This window comes from Corythoichthys intestinalis, chromosome 19 (assembly GCF_030265065.1).
Source record: "Corythoichthys intestinalis isolate RoL2023-P3 chromosome 19, ASM3026506v1, whole genome shotgun sequence".
Classification (NCBI taxonomy): Eukaryota; Metazoa; Chordata; class Actinopteri; order Syngnathiformes; family Syngnathidae; genus Corythoichthys; species Corythoichthys intestinalis.
The window spans coordinates 20,925,902-20,947,903 of record NC_080413.1 but is presented as its reverse complement, the minus strand read 5'-3'; the positions used below and the strand labels follow the sequence as shown (position 1 = coordinate 20,947,903).

Here is a 22,002-nt window from a genome sequence, read left to right as displayed (position 1 = left end):
GAGATCTTGCATGGAGCCCCAGATCGAGGGAGATTATCAGTGGTCTTGTATGTCTTCCATTTTCTAATTATTGCTCCCACAGTTGATTTCTTTACACCAAGCGTTTTTACCTATTGCAGATTCAGTCTTCCCAGCCTGGTGCAGTTCTACAATTTTGTCTCTGGTGTCCTTCGACAGCTGTTTGGTCTTAGCCATAGTGGAGTTTGGAGTGTGACTGACTGAGATTGTGCACAGGTGTCTTTTATACCGATAATGAGTTAAAACCGGTGCCATACAGGTAACGAGTGGAGCCTCGTTAGACCTCGTTAGAAGAAGTTAGACCTCTTTGACAGCCAGAAATCTTGCTTGTTTGTAGGTTGACCAAATACTTATTTTCCACTCTAATTTGGAAATAAATTCTTTAAAAATCAAACAATGTGATTTTCTGTTTTTTTTCCCCACATTCTGTCTCTTATGGTTGAGGTTTACCCATAATGACAATTACAGGCCTCGCTAATCTTTTCAAGTAGGAGAACTTTCACAATTGGTGGTTTACTAAATACTTATTTGCCCCACTGTGATAATTTTTTTCTAGCTTTGAACATTATTTGCGCTGTTTGGTATTGTACGATATTGGGAAACTTGAGAAATTTTGACTCAAAAAATAGTGTGTTTGTATGATCCTGATAACCAGCTTTGTGAATGATCTTGATCTCAAAATGGCCTTTTCTGCAATACATTTACTGAAGTTTGGCAAATACAGTACATGAGATTCAATGTATACCACCATGGCTGTCAACGAAGGTATGCATATAAAATCTTAGGTGACAGCATGTCAATCAAATCAATGGAAAATATTGATATTTAACATTACAGATATATGTAAAACCAGTGGGAGAATGCCCACTGGGTACAATGTGTGTTCACTCTAAAGCTGCTTATTAATTTCCACGACCATTTACTGTAAATAAACTACACAAACTCTTTTTAAACCATTTTTAAAATGATTATTTCACTATCAACTGTCAAACTGACTGTTTTTTCCCCCCATGTGTTCAGCGATTAGAGAATTGTGTCACTGCCTTACCCATATGTTGCTCTGCTATATTTAGACCTGACAATACAAATGACTCATAGATGTATGGGAGGGACTGGTTTGAAAGTTTCTCCCATTGTTTCTCATTGTTTTCCTGATGACACACTTTAGCTGTTTTGATTGGTTTTCCCTCCTGAATCAAAGTATATAATATTGAGTCATTAGATAATTAAGAATTTTCAAAAATTACAAAAAGCATATTTGCTTCTATACATACTGTGATACTGGCTAAAAGCATGATACAGGGTGTGCAGTAAAAACGGTCTTTAATTAAGGAAGCAGGTTTTAAATAGTACAATACAACATACAAATGAGGAACAATAGGCAGTGGGTGTGTAATGAACAAAATGGAAAATAAACATGACATTTAGTGTACAGTTTTCATTCTTAGAATGGTCTTTCCGTTACAAAGACTGTCGCAACAGTATGGTGTAGTTGGTCAAGGACGTTAGTTGAACTGTGGAACAAAAGGAAAAGGAATATCCAGCTCCATTTGTCTGTCACCTACTCTTACAAATGTTTCAACAGTTTTACTTTTCTCCTTCAGGACTTTGATGACATTGTCATGGAAAGCATTAGCCCGTTTCAGCATTGAGTCAGTTGACGACTGGATGTCTGTTTGAAGCTGTTCAATGGAGATGTCGGCCAGAATGTTCTGTAGGTTTGTTGCCACAGTTTTAAGGTATTCACTAATTATGTGGTGGACCGTCTCAATCTGTTTCACTATCCAAGTAAAGGAACGGGAGTTAATAGCATCCTCGTAAAAGTCGGTCACCAAGGCTGGAACATTTTTTACATCTTCGGATCTTAAAATTTGGCGCAGCCTCTTCAGTAATGCAGAAAGATCCCTTTCAATATATTCAATTGCCTGACCTCCTATTTGTCGCACTGCGGCATCAAATTGTGCAAAAACTTTGACCAGACTGTTGAACGAGTCTTTCAAAATTTCTCTTCCACTCACAGTAAGACTGGAACCAGGAAATGTGAATTCAGTGGCTTCAAATGACTCAATGTATACTTTCAAAGTAGATGAGACGAACTCTGAGAATATCTGGTTGGCTTCTTCATATACTTCAACAATAAAGGTTTTACATTTCTCAATTACTTCAAGCCCAGACAGCCTTTGTGCATAACCTGGGATTGCAAACTTGGTTTCTCTCAAGAATTTAACTGCAGCATCGAGAAAAAGCTCAAATTTCGTTTGGTATTTTCTAACAGTAATAACGGTCTGGTCTTTGGCAGATGTTATAATATCAGAGGGATTAACTGCTGCAAAATTTTCAATAGCCTTATTCAACAAAACCGCACCCTGGTTCCTTGTCTCCTCTAGTGACCCCTCAAGGCTTCTTGCATATCTGTAGATTTGATCATATGTCATGACAACGGGAGTAGAGACCGTTTGGACAACATCGGGTACATTATTCTTCAGTTCCAGCATCACTTCATATGGCATCTCCATGTTCCAGGAAGTCTGAATATTCAGCTTCTCAGAATTCATCACAGACATCTTCAGGGCCAAGATATCGATGTCTGTTTGTGGTTCAGTCTGCAGAACAACACATTGGTATAAAATTTAGAACTCTATAGTTTTCTCGAAAGTTTTCATGAAAATGTAAAACGAAATGAAAAAAAAAAGTTTGTACTTACAGGATAACGACCATAGAGTCTTGCGTTCACTTGTGCCGGGCGCTTGGTCAGCATCTGAACTGCAATGTGACCAGCAGATGGAGTGGACAGAGAGAAAACAAAATTGTTTGGAGTAATGTCTTGGTGGATTTCCATAGTCTCAGAAGGCAGATGAACCTTTACTGAATTGATGATGGAGGCGTCGAAATTTTCATAATCCAAGATGATGTTGCTGCCATGGTTTCCTTCCAACATTTTATGTTTTAAAGCTAGGTCAGAGGCCATTTTGAATCCACCGGCTATGTTAACATTAGTGTTTCCTTGAAATTTCCCTGTTAGAAACTCACATTCTGAAGATGAGGATGTATCGAGTTTGATGATGAAGCTGTCCTGGTTGAGAATGCTGGCATCACTTTTGAGAGTAATCATTGGTGCTTTCATGGAGAACTCATAGGTCAGATCACCCATAATTGGAATCTTAATGTTGGTGTTCAAGCCACTAACGAGTGCATCTGTACTTAGACGGATGGTGAACATCTCTGGATTCTTCATGTATTTCATCTTGGAGCTCATGTCAAAGGTCTGCTGAGTTGTAGAGAAGAGATCATTCAAGGCAGCATCTTCCCAAAGTGAGAAACCCTCCACTTTGGGTGTCCTCAATCCATAATATGGGACTGTCATTTCAGGAATAGTGAGGGGTTGCTTCAGAAAGTCAAGATTTGCCTCTCCGTTTATCTGAGAAATTATGTTAATTTCTGTATCACCATTATCCATTTTGAAGTAATGGGAATATTTTTGTTGGTTGACTCTGGCCATTCCAGACCAGCTAGCCTGTTGTACTTCAGAGTTCAGTGTAAGAAATATGTCATTCTCAAACTCCATTTTACCAGACATTTCGAATGGGAGGAAAAGCTTGGAATTTCCCTTATTTTTGGTGTCAAACATGAGCTCGGTAGGTTTGATCAAGGCAAGGGCAGAGCTTGAAAGAGTTCCCTCAATCAGTCGAGCATTATGGGATGCAGTAAGATCAATTTGCATATCTTCAGCTTTAGCCTGGAACTTTATATCTAAAACACTGCCTTTCATCACTGGTGTTTCTGTTTCAACTTTTGCGTCAATAATTGCATGGCGGAATACGCAGATATCTGCAACCACATTCTGATTGGTTTTAAAACCTTTGCAACCTGTTGCACCAATGAAAGTCACTTTGGCTGTGTGTAGATCCAGTACTAAGTCTAGGTCACTGTTGTGAGTTGCCTCATCTGAGAAATCTTGAACTGCATATTTTGCATTCGCCACTGTGTTCATTTTTAGATTGGCAGATCCTGCTTCCACTGCAAGATTAGTCTTTTGAGTTGATGACACTTGAGTGAAGATGTTAAACAGTGGCATGTTGAGGTCATGTTTGTAGTTTGAATTTACACTCACAGAGAGGCCATCTTCCATGGCTAAGAATGCATTATTGACAAGATCTGCAGAATACAACTCGGTGGCGATTTTTGCAGTAGTGTCAGCAGAACCTTGACCTGTGAGGCCATAGAGAGTCACAGTTCCGTTGTGGTTGAGTTTAAAAGATGACTGATCAATCTTGATATACTCATAAATTGTCAGGCTGTTCATTTTGGGTACAGCCAAATGTGTACTGGCATCGACGGTGAATTGGAGGGCCTTCAAAGTAGATGTGGCCTGAGAATTAAAGTTCAGTTTGAACTCTGGTGTGACTGATGTAGCTGTGGTGTTCTCCAGATCTGCAGTAGTCCTGAGTTTGTAATGTGGTGAGTTGATTTTAAATTCTCCGTAAAGTTTTCCAAAACAGGGAATCTTGCTCATCTCTCTCACTTTTTCTTTCACCTCCATTGTGAATGTGTTGTAATCAAAGGACTGTATCTTCTGTACCATTCCCATGACGTAAACTCTCATGTCATCAATCAGCTGTTTGAAATCAAAGGAGTGCAGCACATTCACAAGCTCCTCAACAGGTGCCATTACCTTTTTGATCATAGGCTTGATGTCAATTGACCTAATCAGGTCAAATATGGACCTAATCCTTTCCCGTACGTGATACTGCTTCATAATTTTGACAACCCCATCCATCACTGCTCCGATCACCTTCTCAACCTCATAATTGGACAGAATTTCCTCTATTTTTCCATAAATTGCATCAAACTTATTAGAGATGTTAAGGTTCTGGATCCAAGCCATAATGGTATCTTTGATTGATTGTAGCACATTGATTATTTGTTCTGTTGGCAATTTAGCTGTCAGATTGGCCAAGACATTTTCAATGGAAATCACATATTTTCGTAGGTCTTCAACAAAGACGTTTAAATCAAAATCGTCAATGACCTTCTTCAGCTCAGATACTTTATTCTGAATCTTGTTACTGATCTCATACTGGGTGTTGATGTCTTTCAGGAATTCAATTGTGTGGTCGCTCAGCCTCATTACTGTCTCTTTTACCTCTTCAATGAATGCAGGAATGTGCTCGGTGAAAGGTATCTGGATGAAATGGCTGTCAGTGTTCTTGTCGTATTTGACAAATCCAGACACACTATAGTCTTGTCCGGCTTCAGTAAAGAGGCTTGTGGTGACTGCTCCTTTCATTTCAATAGCCATTCTTTCTGCGTTGTTGTAGGCCTCCAATTCTTGATCAAAAGTGTGGTCATTTACCTTCGATTTAACCTTAAATCGGACACTTTGCTCTTGGAGACTCATTGAGCTGCTGAGTTTGTTGTCCACAATGGTCTTGATGGTGGGTATGCCTTCAATTTCATGAGTGGTAGAGGCTCTGGACTCAAATGAATGTGTGAAAAGCAAAGGTTCAGCTTTCAGGAGGAATTTGCTGTATAGTTGTCCACCCTGCTGTCCATACAAAGACAGTCCACCATTTGCGTTAAACAAGGCATCAATGTTAAGGGAGAAAGGTTCGGCAGCAGCATTTATATTGCTGTCAAAACGAAGAGATTTTGATTTGTAATCAGCAATATTGTTGAATTTCATAGTTAGACCAGCAACCTCCATATCTGTGGTGTGTGTAATCTGAGATCCCAGGATTTTACCGATGGTGTTGCACTTTGTAGAAAGGATCATGTCCATCATCTTGACTTCATAAGTGTGTTTGAGCTCATCTCCTGACAAGTCTCCCTTTAGTGTTCCTGTCAGCTCCATGATGTAGGGCTGTGCCTTGAATTGAGCGTCATTGTTGAAGTTTATCTCCATGACCTTTAGATTATTTTTGACCATGACTGAGGCTTTAAAATGCTCCATGGTAACTGTGATGTCATGCATATAAGAATTTTTCGGGTTAAGGAAATTGTCAGTCTTGGTATGGAGTGTTAAGGATCTTGATGTAAGGGAAAGGGAATTTGAATTTTCGGTCCTCATTTCGTTGAAAGATCCAACAATGTTGTTGGATAAGATCAGGCCATCTTCGCTTAGTCTGAAATTCATTGTGTTTCTTGTGTTGATGGCCAAAATGTCACCGTTAAAAACGCCGTTAAGGTAGACTTCAGAGTTTGCAATCTTTCCCTCAACATTAAAGTCAACTTTGTTCTCTTGAATGCCTCCCTTTGTGGTGAGGGACATGGTGGCACCATTGGCATCAAGTCCACTGTGGAAAATATTCTCAAAGGTCATTCGATTGTGCTGAGCAGTTGTCGTGCAGCTGGTGGTCAAGCCAATGGCGTTCAAAGCCAAGGTTGCCTTGTGAGAGGCAAGGCTTGAAAAGATGTTAATAGAGGCATCAGAATTGAGCTCCAAACCAGAGGGATTCATGGAACCAGTCAGCAAAGAGTAGGCACGGTTCACAGTATCTTCAGCTGTATTCCCTATACGGAGGCTAGCTTGATCTTCAGAGGCTGAGAACTCAATTTGGTTTTGAAGTGTTCTCTGACCAGCTTTGGTCACAGAGTTTGAGAGAATGCTAAGCTTGGCATCCTTAAAGTTGAGGTTCATTTTTGTTGAGTGCTTAATAGGCTCACTGTTTATGTTAGTGTTAGATTCGATCATAAGATTGTCATTTGCATACACAGTCTTGATCTTATTCGTAGCCTTCATGATTTCAGAGTTAGCTCTCAATGTGCTCTCCAATCTGAGTTCCTTCTTAACACGATCAGCTGAGAAGGTGTTGAGATAAGTGCTGCTGGCAGTTAAAGATCCAAAAGCAGCACTTCCATCACCATTGATATCTCCCAATAGCTTGGCTGAATCAAGAGTGAAGTGCTTGGTAATATCCAGAGAGGTCCGCAAGCCCAATGGGGCAGACACATGGACATTGTATTTTCCCTGTGACGTTATATCATTTGAGACAGCAATAGTCTCTTCCACATTAACCCTTGTACTCACAAACTGGTGCTCTAGGGAGCCAGTCAGGGTGAACTTCAGTGTTTTGTCATCTGTTTCACCAATTGCAGCAGCTCCTTTAAACACAAAAATTGACATTTTAATCACCATGTGACCACATTTTAAATTTGATTTTCAATAACATATTAAAGAATAAATCAAATTACCTTCAGTCGTGTAGGAAAGAATTTTAATTGGACTCGTAGCCTGAGATTTAAACTTGGCCAAATAGTTTGGAGAGTCCACAGTATTATTGCCTGCTGACACAGTTGTCTCCCAATTGTAATAGTTGCTGTCCACCTTGGCAGACATTTCCATCATTCCTAAAACGAGGAGGTAGATCACTCGGTTGGCTGGGATGCTAGATATCGGCACGTTGCTGATGGCAGGAGATGTGAACCATTCTTTAGGATCAGGGAGAATGATGATCTTATGGTCGTTACCAAAGTTGTATCGGAATTTGCTTTCCCTGGTTATTAGATGAAAACAGAAAACACAAATTTAATGAGGTTGATGAGAAAACTTTTGAATGGTAACATTATTAATCAAATTCCGGTCATTAGAAAAAGAGTGCAGGTCTTACATGTTCATGAATAGATTCTCAGGCATTGAGGGCATTTCCACGTTTGCAATATTGTTCTTCAGAGTCTCCACGTAAGGAAGTTCAGTAGAGATCTTGTTCATCCAGATGTTGCTGGCCTAATGAGAAACCAAAGACATATGTTTTTATACGTTTGAACACGGATTATGCCAAAGTCTCTCAAAAGGTGAATTGGTAACACTTTATAATAACTATCTGTTTTATAGTTAATAGATCATTAGTAAACTGATTGATAACTGATTTATTGTTGATTTGTGAAGTATTTGTTAACAGTTTGTTAAGCATTTACAGGGTGTTCTTAACCTGAAACACAGTTTGCGTAGAAACGTTTCAAGTTTTTGTGTGTAACGTTTGGCATTTCTATCTTTTCAGGTTAAGAAATGCCATTCACTTCAAAAGAAAAGGCATTTTGATAAGGCATTTTGCAGGCAGCGCTCATGTTGCACATTTATGAAAATCAGCCATAGAACCAACAAATATTTGTACTTTTCTTTGTATATTTAACCAATAAAACTTATGACCTTCAACATAAGTGTATATAGTTTTATTAAGATCCATCAACTAGCATGGGCATTTAGAATGGGGTCAACCATATTGGAACACCCTGTAAATTCTTAACAGACTGTTAACAAATACTTCACAAATCAACAATATATCATTTATCAGCAGTTTACCAATGCTCTATTAACTAGTAAAACGGATAGTTATTATAAAGTGTTACCGGTGAATATACCTCAAGTGCTTTGTTGACAATGTGACGCAGTTTCATGTCAGTGTTGACAACCTGGTGGTCCATGGCATCTTCAGAAAACTGCCTGATCCAGGCAAGGAGGGCATCACTATAAAGAACCATGAGTTTGGTCTCTGCATTCACGTTTGACATCAGCTTGACCTCAGTACCATAACTGTCTGAAAGGAGTACAAAATATTGTGTCTTTTAGCCTCTGGAGTGAACAACCATTCCAAACAATGTTGGTTGTGTGTTTGTGATGTGTGTTTTTGATTTAAGACATACCAAGTATGCATGTGACTGACTGAATAGAGGAGGTCTCTGGGAGTTTCATATCGCTTTTGACCTCAAGAACCACATGTTGGCCTTTGTGGCGACTGCTAGACGTGGTAGCAGACATTGCCCAATCTGTCTTTAGGGAGGGAACCACTAACTGAATCTGCAACATGCTGTCAGTTAAGTCATGAAACCTAGAAAATATATGTTCAAATATAAGATTAGGGCCTGTATCAAAAAAATGATATATACATACATTTGTGCCTTAAGCCTTGATAAGGTTCTGAGTTTTTTTTATCTGCATCACTTACCGGCTGCGACCAGTCAGGGTGAGCTGTGGCACATTCTTGTTGGAAAGTTCAAGCGTTATGGCTTTGTCTTTGGTGCTGCTGTCAGTCAGGCCAACCTTGATTCCAGCTTCGACATCAAAGTCGGGTATCTGGATTTGGCTGGTGAAGACATTCCTGTTCCTATTGTATTTCATGGTTGCAGTAGCTTCAGCATTCTGATCTCCTGCGGAAATTGAACAAGAAAATAACCTCATATGTGATACCGTGAGAAGTGGTATATATTCTCAGAAAACAAGAATTTGGTTGATATTGTCTATCTAAATGAGATGCTAATACCATCAGCTTTCAGAGTCATCTTCAGTGAATCGACCTTGTGGGGATCGTCCTTTCCTTCACTCAGGAGTGCGTATGTAAAAGTGGCTGTGTATGAGACCTTAGGCTCGATGTCAATTTCAAACCTAAGGAGAAGTGTACAAAAATTTGACTTGTTTTGTTGACAAATGTTTAAAAAAAAAAAAAAAAAAAACTTTTGTCAAAAAATATAAGTAATCAAACCTACATTCTCTGTCCGGTCAGAGGGAAGTAAGGCACATCACTCTTCCCGCGTAAATCAACTTGAAGTTTTTTAGTGCAATACTTGAATCCAAAGATGGAATCGCAATTTGCATCACCCATATTGTGTGGGATAATGCTAGCTTTGCCATCGGCCACAATCATCACTGTATTGCTACAGTTTGAAAAACAGATAGCAGAAATATAAATGGCATATTTGACGGAAGAAAAGTAGTCAATTTACGTTTTTTTTTTTTTTTTTTTTTTTTACCTGATCCTTATAAGCTTAGCAGGGCCCTGGGCAGCTGGGATAGAGAGTTTGACCTCGTTTGACTCAATAGTTAGCTTAGCTTTGACTGCACTCTCATGGTACAAGCTGGTATGCATCTCAACACCAGAGACAACAAATTCAGGGACATGGACACCCATCTTTGTCACAAACTCAATGCCAACCGACGGCATGAACACCAGTTCATTCTGTTTTAATGGAAAAAGCAGATTGAATGAATACAGGCATGTGATACAATTTATGAGATTGACTCATAATTTGCCATTGTTGAGAATAGATGTAACAAAACACACCATGTTTGGAGAAATGCGAAGTCCTCCCTTGGCTCCGGGAGTAAAGGTGCCAGAGAGAGAAAAGGTCAAAGGCAAACCAGATGCGGTTGGAAGGAAAAAATTGTTGTCCATGAACATGTAGTGGATAAAGAGCTCATTGTCTGTGCCGGATATCAGTTTAGAAACAACCTATTAAAATAAATTCAAAAAGTATTGTTATTTTCATGTTGTGCCTTGGGGAAAAATGGGGAAAATCTGAAGTATTTAATACCTCCGTAGGAAGGACCTTGAGGAAGATCTCTGCATACATTTTAGCATAATCGGCAATAAATTTCAGATCAGCAGCCTTGATGAAGCCAAGCTCTGTTCCCAAAATCTTCAGGTAGGCTGTGGCCTCTGGAGAGTCTAGATTCTGTAGATCTTTGACCAGCTTGTTGAAATTGCGAGCTATTTCTTTCATAAGGTCTTCAGGAACCTTTGGAAAACGTATTTGTTTGGGTTCTTTTAATTGGTGAAAATAACACATACTGAAAAGGGAAAGGCATCATCCCAAAGTACCTTCTGTCCTTCTGACTTCAATGGGGCAACCCACTTCTCCAGAACTTCCATCATCTTGACTGGCATCTTATTCTCTGCCCAGTACAGAGCCTTGGACAGTGTGTCTGGGAAGAACCCGTTCTTTCCAAACAAGGCTTCAATGGAGGGCTCTGAGCCCTTTCCTTCGATTCCAAGCTATTAGCAGCAAAAACAAGATTCAGAAATATCGATGACTAAGGTAAATGCTTTGACGTTAATAACTCTGGCAACATTTGTCGGTTATAACACTTCTTACATACCTCCCACATATCCAAATTGTACCCAAAGATGTTCAGTGTAGATTCTAACATGACTTCTCTGGGAAGCTGGTTGCTTGGGTCAAAGATGACATTGCCCTTAATGTTGGCATGCATGTTTTCAAGGGTCATGCCAAGCTTGTAGTTGCGAGATTTTGATGTGTAGTCATTGTGTGTTCCGACATCAATGTCCTGCAGTGCATCCATTATCCTTCTGCCAAGTCTAAAACAAAAAATAACGACAATAATAACAAGCAATTTTGACGTATGTTTATTTCAGCTGAAATTAATAGTACTTACTTCTGGGTCTCAGGATCAGTGGAGGAAATGATGTTGTAGACATGGGAGGTAACAAAAGATTTGACCTGCTCATTCTGCTCCATTTTCAGGATTTTCTTCACCATCTCAATGTCACTATTTTGAGGATTTCTCATTAGAATCAGGTAGGCTGCAAGGCGTTTCTGCACAGCACCCTTTGGATACTGGCTGACCCTTTGGAGGTTGGACCGAACCTGCGTAGAAAATTTCATTTTATCAGTACATTTGTTGAAAGGATTTTACAAACGTGTCTGTTGAGTATTCTCTAGTTACCTCATCCGTCAAAGACATACGTCTAAATGCCTGGATGGCAGCAAGCTGAACAGAGAGTGTGGTTGCAGGCTGTCTCATGCATTTCAACAGGGTGTTCTTAATAGTGGGGTCAGCAACTTCCATCACGTCGCCAATGTTACCTAAGACCTGGATTCCATAAAAGTGATAATAAATGTTATGATAAAAGTGTGCAAAAAAGAATGAAATCTACCGTTGGTTCCTCCCTTGTTGTTACACGAAAACCTCAGTCAATATAGATTCTATAGGATTAAAGATTTCAAATTTAGTAGAAATTAGCCCAACTTCTGGTTGGTAATTGAATCAGAGGCGTAGCTTGATTAATTATTATGATTTTTGTGTATATCCTGGTATCTAGAAAAATAATTGCTTGTTAACCACCCAGTTACAATTTTAGGATCCATTTGTGCATGTGCAAGTTTGAGTGTTTATAACTGATTACCCACCCTCAAAGTTAGGAAGGTCTGATCTTTGTCCCCAGAACAATCCGGGCCCAAAAGGGAAGCCATAAATTCAGAAACAGCCGTGATCTCTGGAGTAATTCTACCCTCAGCCTCGTCCAGCCTGATGACAAAAGTGTTACATTATTAACCTGAAAGATCACACACTTCTGCTGCCTAATTAAGATCCTTACTGATGAATTCTTACCTCCTGACTGCATTACTCAAAGCATACATGATAGGCTTGCTCTTTCTGTTCTGAGCCATGGCCAGTATATCCTTAACCAAGAGGCGTGAAGGGTTAGGCAGCAGTGCCAGGGCATAAACTGCCGCATCGACTTCTTGATCAAATTTGTTGAAGGTCCTGAAAACCTTCAGCATGGCACTGGTGCACTCTGGAGTACCGCATTGGACCAAAGCTTGAATGGTCAGTGAGTTGGATATATCCATCATCTCAGACACAGCCGAGCGCAGAACATCAGCCTTCATGCCACGCAACTCAGACACCAGTTTGTGGAAGAGGGAGCCACGCTGCTTGCCATTTTTCGTCTGGGTCAAGGTGTTCAGCTGCTGCATTGTGTTGATGGCGACATCTTTAGTTTGCACAGGGGACTTGTCATCAACAGGTTCCATTGCCAAGAAACGGACGAGACCCTCATCTGTTCAGAAACCCCCCCACAAGCCATTTATAATGCATACAATTTAATATTGGAGCGATTCAAGCACATTTTAAGAACAAAAAACACTCACGATAATTAAAAGTTCTGTCATTAATCCTGGAAGTCTCCCTGAGTGTAACAGTCTGCTTTACCAGAGTGGAAATTCCGTATTCGTTCCTATACAAGACATTGTTACAGCAGGTGAGTATATATATGTTCACGCACACATATTTAACATGATTATTATCTTCAATTACTTGTAGGAGAGTGGCAGGAAGATATGCTTCTCTGTGCAGGTTCCACTGGTCATCTGCTTCTTCTGGTCATCAAACTTGTAATTGCATGTCTGGTGGCTGCTGATCATCTTGGACAAAGGATAGTTCTAAAAGTGCAAACCCATTATTAAATATTAAGGTACAGTTCTGCATACAGTACAATATGTTTCATAAAACCAGTACTTGTCAAATAGTGGGGCGCAGAGCGATGCTGGGGGTGGCGCATGTGACCTCAAGGAACATACTTTTTGCCGTACTTGAATAAAGTGTAATTGCTCATCCACTCAGTGGGTGGCAGTAGCGCTCTCTTTTTCAGAGTGATCGCAGTATTTTTGCATCAAACAAGAGCACACAATAACGAGCATTGGCTATTTGACGAGCTAAGACGAGGAAATTTAACGAAGTACATGTAGTGTTTGGCTTTTGCCTTCGACTTTTAATATAGTGGGAGATGAGGAAAGACCAGTCTGTTTACTGTGCCTAAAAATGCTTGCAGTGGACAGTGGGAAGCCAAATCAATTAAGATGTCACTTAAAGACATTAAACCCCAATCACATTTATAAGCCGCTTGATTTTTTTTTTTTTTTATGTGTGTGAAAGCGTGCCGAATATTGCCAACAACCGTCCCGCTTTGTCAGTGTTACATCAGTACACCAGCAAGCACTGTTAGCATCATATAAGGTGACATACCAGGTTGCTCAGTGCAAAATAATCCCATATAATAAAAAAGGAGCTGATACTGTCTGCAGCAAAAATAAAAACTGTCCCTCTGTCCAATGAAACTGTTGTTTTTGTTCTATTAATTTTGTTTTTTCGGTCAAATTATTTGGCATGTTGACCTCATGAGTTAATATTGCTAATAAATTTGAATTTCTCATTACTTATTGATTTTATTAAATTTTATTTTTCAGCATTAAATGGTCAAAAACTGTATGTTGACTGTATTTTTAGTTTGGAAGTGAGGTTTGTTTTTTTTTTCTTTTTAATTCATGCAAATTGATACGCTTTGTGTTTTCTGTTACAAGCAAAACAATGTTAATTAAATTATACTTTATTGTAATTTGATCTATATTACTGTTTTTCCTTTAATACTAAAAAGGACACAATGTTGTGGAGATGTGTACTTATAATAATAATAATAATTTTATAGACAAATTATACTATTTATAGTGCCGGCAGAAAGTTGAGGGGGGCGCGAAACGTCTTCCTTTAGGGGGGCGTGACAGAGAATAATTGAGAAGCACTGCATTAACCCAGTTACAAAATCATGCGGCATTTACCATTCCTGAAATGAGAGCCAGGGGACTGGTGGCCTGTTTGTGAGCATTGAAGCTGTCACATTTGGAAAGATCCCTGCTGATTGTTACATCGGTGGCAATGTCAGTTCTGGCATTGACTGTGAAGTCAGTGGGGCAAAAGCCATAAACGGTGGTCTGGAAATATAAAAGTCATTCATATTGATGAGACTGGAATCCATCAGCTACACAGCATTATGGTAGACATCTTTTTTCTTTTTGTTCATTGTCTGCTTTCTATTAAATACAGATCATGTTTAACTAGAAAAACAGGTCAAGTCTAAATCTAAAAATGACAAAAAGCAAATTATGATACATGATTATGATACAATGATATGCTAAAAAACAGGAAGATCCACATTGAGTCCAGAAAGCTCAAATTCATTTTGTCTATCTCTTGACTTAAATTGCTGCTCAACCTAGTTAGTGATCGAATTTTGTTGTCTGTTGGAGTCTTAAACAATACATACACTACATAGATAATGTGATGGAATCAAATCCATAGTTCTAAGAGTTAGAAGGGTAAAAATGTTCTATGTTTACCTGCAATCTACTTCAATCAGATTGTCAAATCAATATGCTAGATTAAAGCCCATTATATGAGCAGGTGATGCCATTGTAGAGATAAAGCTATCTAGGACTTTGACCTGCTTGGTGATGTGGGAACACGAAGTGACCCGTGTACATTTATCACCTATGACTGTTCCAGATTATCTGGTCATTTTGCAATGTGTTTATTATTACGTGGCTCTTCGCTGTAAACAGAAACAAGCAGTTTCTAGGTTGATTATAAAGGAAAAAAGACAAATAAACCACATACAGTCTCTGTCTGCGTGTTCTTCGTCTCTTCTTTCAAGATGGGGACAAAAAGGGAAGTCACAATTCCCCTTTTGATGTTCAAGATGTTTACTGGTTCATCTTCCTCAGGGTAGAGTTCCACATTGGAGTGTAGCTCAACTTTGACCTTCAATGGGTTCCTGATAACATGGATGGATTATCACTTACGACCTGATTCTACCTTTCTTGTTCAATACACATGACTTGTCAGACATTATGTAGGTTCATAGACATGCCATAAAAGCGTAATGATAAAAATTTGTTTTAACAAATGACAAAAAACGCTTCTTATTTTTCGTGAGTTTCTCTCTTTTTGGGCTAGTTTGTACAATGCCAAGGTGTCCTGATGGGGAATGCTCTGCTACTTTGACCATAAACTCTTGATTTTAAATCAACCAGAAGTCAGTTCTCATAACGTAGCTGACATTAAAATTCAAAGTTGCTTTAGAATTTGTCAGAAAAGTCTTGAAATAGATCATTTATAATAAAGTGTGATGTGATTTCATCTGTTGGTTGGACAAATAGTGGCTTGTTTTAAAAGGCAAGTTGATGGACGTGAAGCCTCAAAAAGATCCCAAAAGACTTCACAGACCCAAAATTAAATAATAATTTATAATGATAATACAAAATTCATATTGATAAACAATATAGCCTATAAATATCTGCTTATGTATGTGTAATACATTATATATGTATATACGGTACATAATACATTTATATTAATAAAATATAATAAGTAATGAAACTATTATCATATGAATTACATTTATTTTATTTGATAAGTAAATAACAATAAAAGAGTATTATAATTATATAATTATAACTGAATTTTAAAAGGCATACAGTATATTTTACATTGAAAACCAACAAAAGTATGACAAAATCTAGATAAACAGGGGGTATTTGCAGAGGTGGGTAGTCACGTGTTACATTTACTCCGTTACATTTACTTGAGTAACTTTTTGAGAAAAATATACTTTTAAGAGTAGTTCTACTAAGCCATACTCTTTACTTTTACATGAGTAGATTTGTGAATAAGAAACGCTACTCGTACTCCGCTACTTTGGGCTACACTAGTCGTTACATTTTTCCTCTTTATTCTACATATTGGATTTTCCGTTTTTTGTTTTTTTGACGCCAACAGTGGCGCTACCACTTTCACCAATGAGACGCCGCAACAATAATCACATGACTCCATTATATCAATCAGACACAAGCTTGCCATTATATGAGCATGTTGGCCTGTTCAATCACAAAGCGTCCTTAAAGCACTGTAAAAAAATAAGTTCAGTATATTTGACATAGAGAGCTGCCATCAACATGATTCGAAAGCACAGATTTTAACCCCTCCCAGTTTTTATTTGGCACCGATTGACCATGGAAGATTAACAATATGATCCTTTTAGTTTCATATTAGGATATATGTTTTCTCCATTAAAGGACAATCACACTCTTTTGACGACTGAGGCTTCATTTTAGTATTTTTTTTCTCCCTCTCTCTCGCTGTAAGTCAATGATTTTTTATTTTTTGTATTCATTTGGCTTAATCTGGTTATGTAATCGGTTATAGTCTTATTCTTCTTTAAAGTATAATAATAACAGTTCATATAGTTCAAAAGAGAACATTGCTTTTAAAAAATCAAACATTGTAAGCATTCACTCACAATGTTACTCGTTACTTGAGTATTCGTTATAACAAATACTTTTTTACTTGTACTTGAGTACATTCTTTGGATCACTACTTTTTACTTTTACTTGAGTATTTTATTTTGAAGTAACGCTACTCTTACTTGAGTACATTTTTTGGCTACTCTGTTGATTTTCGAACTACTTTCAACTCGTTGAAGAGAATTTAATCTGTCAGTAAATGCAAAATTCAACTTTATAATTGGGCAGGTAAACTTACTTGGCCATTGCAGCTTTAAAGGCCTGAGCTCCAGCCGCAGGGCGATACAGTGCTTTGCCGTTATCATCCACAGCAAAAATCTCGCTCAGGGAGCATTCTGTGGTGCGCACGACAAAGCTGCATGTTTGAGGCACTTCCAGCTCAACCTGCGCAAGAGATGAACCACTGTTTAACTTTAATTGTACTTTAAAACTACAGTCAGGAGTCAAGACAGAGTTCTATTGTGAGACGCACTTGACAAGAGATTTTGGGGCCGCTCTTGTTGTCCGTGGCTCCGGGAACACCATTGAAGCTCTCAGCTTCATAGTCATACACGAAGCGTCTGAAGTTCCTAAATGTTTTCGCCACTGAGGTGTTTCAAACATAAAGTTAGTCTAGCATTAGTGTATGCATTAAATCACAGCAAGACATGGGACTCAATACAAGACATGCACTAAAAATTCTGCTTTAAAAATAATAGTGTAGAAGTTAGTGTGGTACTTTGGAAATATTAGAAATACCTCTTAATACAATGTAGTTTTTTGCCTCTGAACATTGCAATCTTAGCAAGAGTCATTCCCCCCAATCAATACACTTATCTGTATCAGTCAAATAACACTTTGCGCTAGTTTTGGTTTGCAAGTGCCGATGTGTCATCATCAAAAATATAACTCCCATTCCTAAAAAGCATTTTTTTTTTTTTCTTTTTTAATAAGGGTCAAACTTACCAAAGCATGTTGGATATTGTTCATCCACACTTCCTGTATCTTGCTCTGGAAACAATAGCAAAAAAGGAAAACATTTAGTTCTGCAATCTATTAGGAATATCAAGTCTGTTTTCTTAAAATATAGTATTCTCTTATCCTTAAATTAAAATGTGTTAAAACCGAATAGTACTTACGTGCTAGGGTGTACGTGCTTAGCAGCAGCAAAAGGCAGATCCTGGTACGACCCATGTTGGGCTTAGCACCTGGAGGCCTTGCGATCAATCGAGTCCTCCTCCTTCAGTGAAGACTAACTCATTTGCTTTGAATTGAAAGCTTTTATAGGTCTGCTGTCATACTGGACGTGATTAACTTGCAAATGTGTTGTCTTCGTTCCAAAGTCTGAGCAGTCCTTGTGGCAGGCCAAAGGTAAAATGTTTCACAAAACAAGACATGATGTCAACACTGGGTGGAGGTGGTCACTGTGATAATGCTGAATATTCTGATTTGGTACTTTTGGAGACAGCAGACAGCATTTTGACACTCGTAAAAGGGTGCACATAATGTACAGTCTTGATAATAAGGTAACCGATTTTCTGTAAAGTTATGCAACATAACTGAAATAATTGTGATTGTTCTATAGATTTAAAATTACATACACTACCGCGACCCCAAACTTTTGAACCTTAGTGTATATAATGAGAAATCCCATATGATACACTACGGTTCAAAAGTTTTGAACCGTAGTGTATTGACTTGTTATGAAAGAGCAAACGTATTCACTAGAAAGTGAAAATATAGAAACTTTAAATCATCCACGATAGTTTTGACTGAACAATAATTTTGACTCATTTGCTACTAATCTTAATTAGCGTATGATATGACAACATACTCCTTTACAGCAGAATTTTGATTTGATCTACTTATTTTTTTGTTTCCACACTAATGCAATTAACATAATAAATATTTTTAAATTATATAAATACATATATTTTAATACTGTTTGTATTATCATTTTTTGTTTGTATTATCATTTTTTAAAATTTGTGGGTGTTTTTTATTTTTTTTATTTATTTCTCATTTTTTGGGTCCTTCTGTATGTGCCCTAAATGCCAAAATGAATATTTGAACATCAAAACATGCTGTAATGATTGAATAAATAGTCAATTTCAAACATTTTCCAATTTTAAGTGCATTTTTTTCCCAGTAGTTCGATTTGTGAAATTGAAAATTTCACGTATTCCCATTCTGGTACACAGAGTGAAATGTTTCATAATTTGACCTTTTAGTTCAGTCCTAATGAAAACCAAAAAATAAAAAAACAAAGAAGAAGAACCAGTTTATTACATGAGAAACCATAAAAAATATATTACATATAGAAATCAAGGTACGGTACATTACATTTTGGTTAAATCTCTTAGTGTAAGTCCTTGCAGTTGTACACCAATCTAAACTACAACCACGAAACAAATATATTGTTAAATTAATGGACTATTGTTTTCATCTTGTTTTCATTTTGTAGCCGTCAATTGTTTTACATTGAAAATGTGTCCTTATTATTTAGATCAATCAAAATATGGAATGTGAGAGTGAGCTCTTGTTGGAGCCAAAAGAAACATAACCTGTCAATCCATAAACTGTTGCTGACTCACCTCTGCACTACTTTGAAAAGCCAGTAAAGGCTGTTTGAGCAGCAAGAGAGCTGTCCTCAAGATAACTTAATCAGACAAAGAAAGATACAAGTCTTGTGTTGCATATTACATCATTTAATGTACCCTATGCTGGTAGGGTGGTGGTTATGGCACCCTATAGTGTGGGTTTGCAACACTGCTCAGAGTTTGTACAAAGTGTGGTACTGTATGAAATATGATAATAAATTGAACCAAAAAAATAGTCATCATGATAGCTGTAACTAAGGTGAAAGAAAAGTTTGTTTATTGTTCTACAGTGGTATGAAAAAGTATCTGAACCTTTCGGAATTTCTCACATTTCTGCATAAAATCAAAATCACACGGATGAAAAAACAGTGTCTGCTTTAAATAAAACCACCCAAACATATATAGGTTTTCATATTTTAATGAGAATAGTATGCAATGACAGAAGGGGGAAAAATCAGTAAGTGAACCATCACATTTAATGTTTTGTGCCCGCCCCTTTGGCAGCAATAACTTCAACAAGACGCTTCCTGTAGCTGCAGATCAGTGTGGCACATCGATCAGAACTAATCTTGACCCATTCTTCTCTACAAAACTGCTGTAGCTCAGTCAGATTCCTGGGATGTCTGGCATGAATCGCTGTCTTTATGTCATGCCACAGCATCTTAATCAGGTTCAAGTCTGAACTTTGACTTGGCCACCCACTCCAGAAAGTGTATTTTGTTCTTCTGAAACTATTCTGAATTTAATTTACGTCTGTGTTTTGGATCATTGTCTTTTTGCAGCGTCCATCCTCTTTTTATCTTCAACTGTCCAACAGACGGCCTCAGTTTTTCCTGCAAAACATCCTAATAAACTTTTTGAATTCATTATTCCATTAATGATTGCAAGTTGTCCGAGCCCTGAGGCAGTAAAACAGCCCCAAATCATGATGCTCCCTCCACCATGCGCACGGTGGGGATGAGGTGTTGGTGTTAGTGAGCTGTTCCATTTTTCCTCCACAGATGACGTTGTGTGCTACTCACAAAAAATTCAACTTTGGTTTCATCAGTACACAAAATATTTTGCCAGAACTTCTGTGGAGTGTCCAAGTGCCTTTTTGGGAAACGAGCAACAATGTTTTTTTTAGACAGCAGTGGCTTCCTCCGTGGAACCCTCCCATGAACACCATTCTTGGTCATTGTTTTACATTTGGTTGATGTGTGCACAGAGATATTGGACTGTGCCAGTGATTACTGTAAGTCTTTAGCAGACACTTTAGGGTTCTGTTTTATCTCTCTGAGTATTCTGCGCTGAACTCTTGGCGTCATCTTTGGTCGACGGCTACTCCTTGGGAGAGAAGCAACAGTGTCAAACTCTCTCCATTTGTACACAACTTATCTGACTGTCGAATAATGAACATCCAGACTTTTAGAGATGGTTTTGTATCCTTTCCCAGCTTTATCCAAATCAGCAATCCTTGATCGCAGGTCTTCAGACAGTTCTTTTGACCGAGCCATGAAGCACATCAGACAATGCTTCTCATCGAGACAATTCTTACCCGGTGTGTGTTTTATAGTGGGCAAGGCAGCTTTAAACCACTCATCAGTGATTGGGCACACACCTGACTTAAAATGTTTGGTAAAAATTGTTTTCAATTGCTCTTTAAGTCTCCTTAGACAGAAGGTTCACTTAATTATTTTCCCCCTTCTTTCATTGTTTGCATGCTATTCTCATTAAAACATGAAAACCTATAGATGTTTGGGTGATTTTAGTTAAAGCAGGCACTGTATTTTCATCTGTGTGATTTTGATCGGATCACATTTGATGGTGATTTTATGCAGAAATGTGAGAAATTCCAAAAGGTTCAGATACTTTTTCATACCACTGTATGTAAATTGTGAGTATCTTTTTTTATGACAGAGTATTAGGGCAAAAAAGGCCTTTGAGATTAAAGTCATAATATTACGAGAAAAAGAAAAATACATTTCTTTTTGGAATATGTACAAGTATGGATATAGTGCGGCTAATTTAGTTACGTACTTACCCGCCGTTAAAATAAACAATATTTAGCAGTATTTTAGAATCGTTTTCAGATAGCACATCCATATCAAAGTATAATCAATATCAGGGTTAACACTAATATTTTGTCCTAGCTCGGAGCCAAGGAGCCAAGATAACTTAGGTAGTTTTACGTATTTTATATAATATGTAGCTAATTTAACTAAATTAGTTGCAATGCATCCATAAATATCGTCATGCCTTGAGTTAAAGCAACACTAGGTAACTTTTCAACCTTTATAGAATATTTTCATAACATCTGTGATGATATGTCGACTGACAACTAGTTGAATGACACCTCTTATATCTTGAGGGGGTCTTTATCGATTTCACTGTCACTAATTAACTTTGAGGAGGGTGGCAGGGCCGGTAGGGGAATATGGTACAAAATCAAACGTTTCTGATATTCAACATCGTCATATGCTATTGTTTAGCCACAACTGGATTCATTACCTCATAACTATTCATCCTTCACACAGCTGCTGGAAACAGAAATATCGTTTATTCCATCTGCAGGCGACCGGGACATCAGGATTTTACGACACTGGGAAAATCATGGGAAATGCAGTCTTCTTTAAGGCAACACACTACCGCTTTTGCGTTGCTAATATCGACCAAAACTGAAAAGTTAACCAGTGTTGCTTTAAGTCCTGTGAGGCTTGTGCCCTAGTGTGTCTTGTCCTTGTGATTACCCATTGATTTCACCTTTTGTGCCTGT

The 22,002-nt window shown here is 38.1% G+C and overlaps 1 protein-coding gene across 1 annotated transcript; it reads right to left on the bottom strand.

The window, feature by feature from the left end:
- Positions 1-1,324: 1,324 nt before the first annotated feature.
- LOC130907404 (apolipoprotein B-100-like) lies at positions 1,325-17,972 on the bottom strand. The gene is made up of 26 exons (XM_057822430.1): positions 17,787-17,972; positions 17,614-17,658; positions 17,141-17,253; positions 16,907-17,052; positions 14,984-15,140; positions 14,149-14,301; positions 12,851-12,975; positions 12,685-12,770; positions 12,143-12,593; positions 11,941-12,058; positions 11,477-11,623; positions 11,186-11,397; positions 10,889-11,108; positions 10,611-10,784; positions 10,324-10,527; positions 10,074-10,241; positions 9,763-9,968; positions 9,499-9,666; positions 9,276-9,397; positions 8,961-9,162; positions 8,659-8,843; positions 8,377-8,552; positions 7,626-7,741; positions 7,210-7,511; positions 2,723-7,119; positions 1,325-2,621 (listed from the first exon to the last, which is right to left on the bottom strand). The coding sequence occupies exons 1-26, from the start codon at positions 17,839-17,841 to the stop codon at positions 1,524-1,526; spliced, it is 9,546 nt and encodes a 3,181-aa protein (XP_057678413.1). The 5' UTR covers positions 17,842-17,972; the 3' UTR covers positions 1,325-1,523.
- Between the last annotated feature and the right edge of the window lie 4,030 nt (positions 17,973-22,002).

What these genes read in the sequence shown, in the direction of transcription:
- LOC130907404 (XM_057822430.1), bottom strand. Translation starts at nt 17,841, where the DNA reads ATGGGTCGTACCAGGATCTGCCTTTTGCTGCTGCTAAGCACGTACACC. An exon ending in TCAAGGTCCTTCCTACGGAG is followed by an intron (nt 10,242 to 10,323) that starts GTATTAAATACT and finishes TTATTTTAATAG; the next exon opens with GTTGTTTCTAAACTGATATC. An exon ending in CCTCTGACCGGACAGAGAAT is followed by an intron (nt 9,398 to 9,498) that starts GTAGGTTTGATT and finishes ACTTCTCCTTAG; the next exon opens with GTTTGAAATTGACATCGAGC.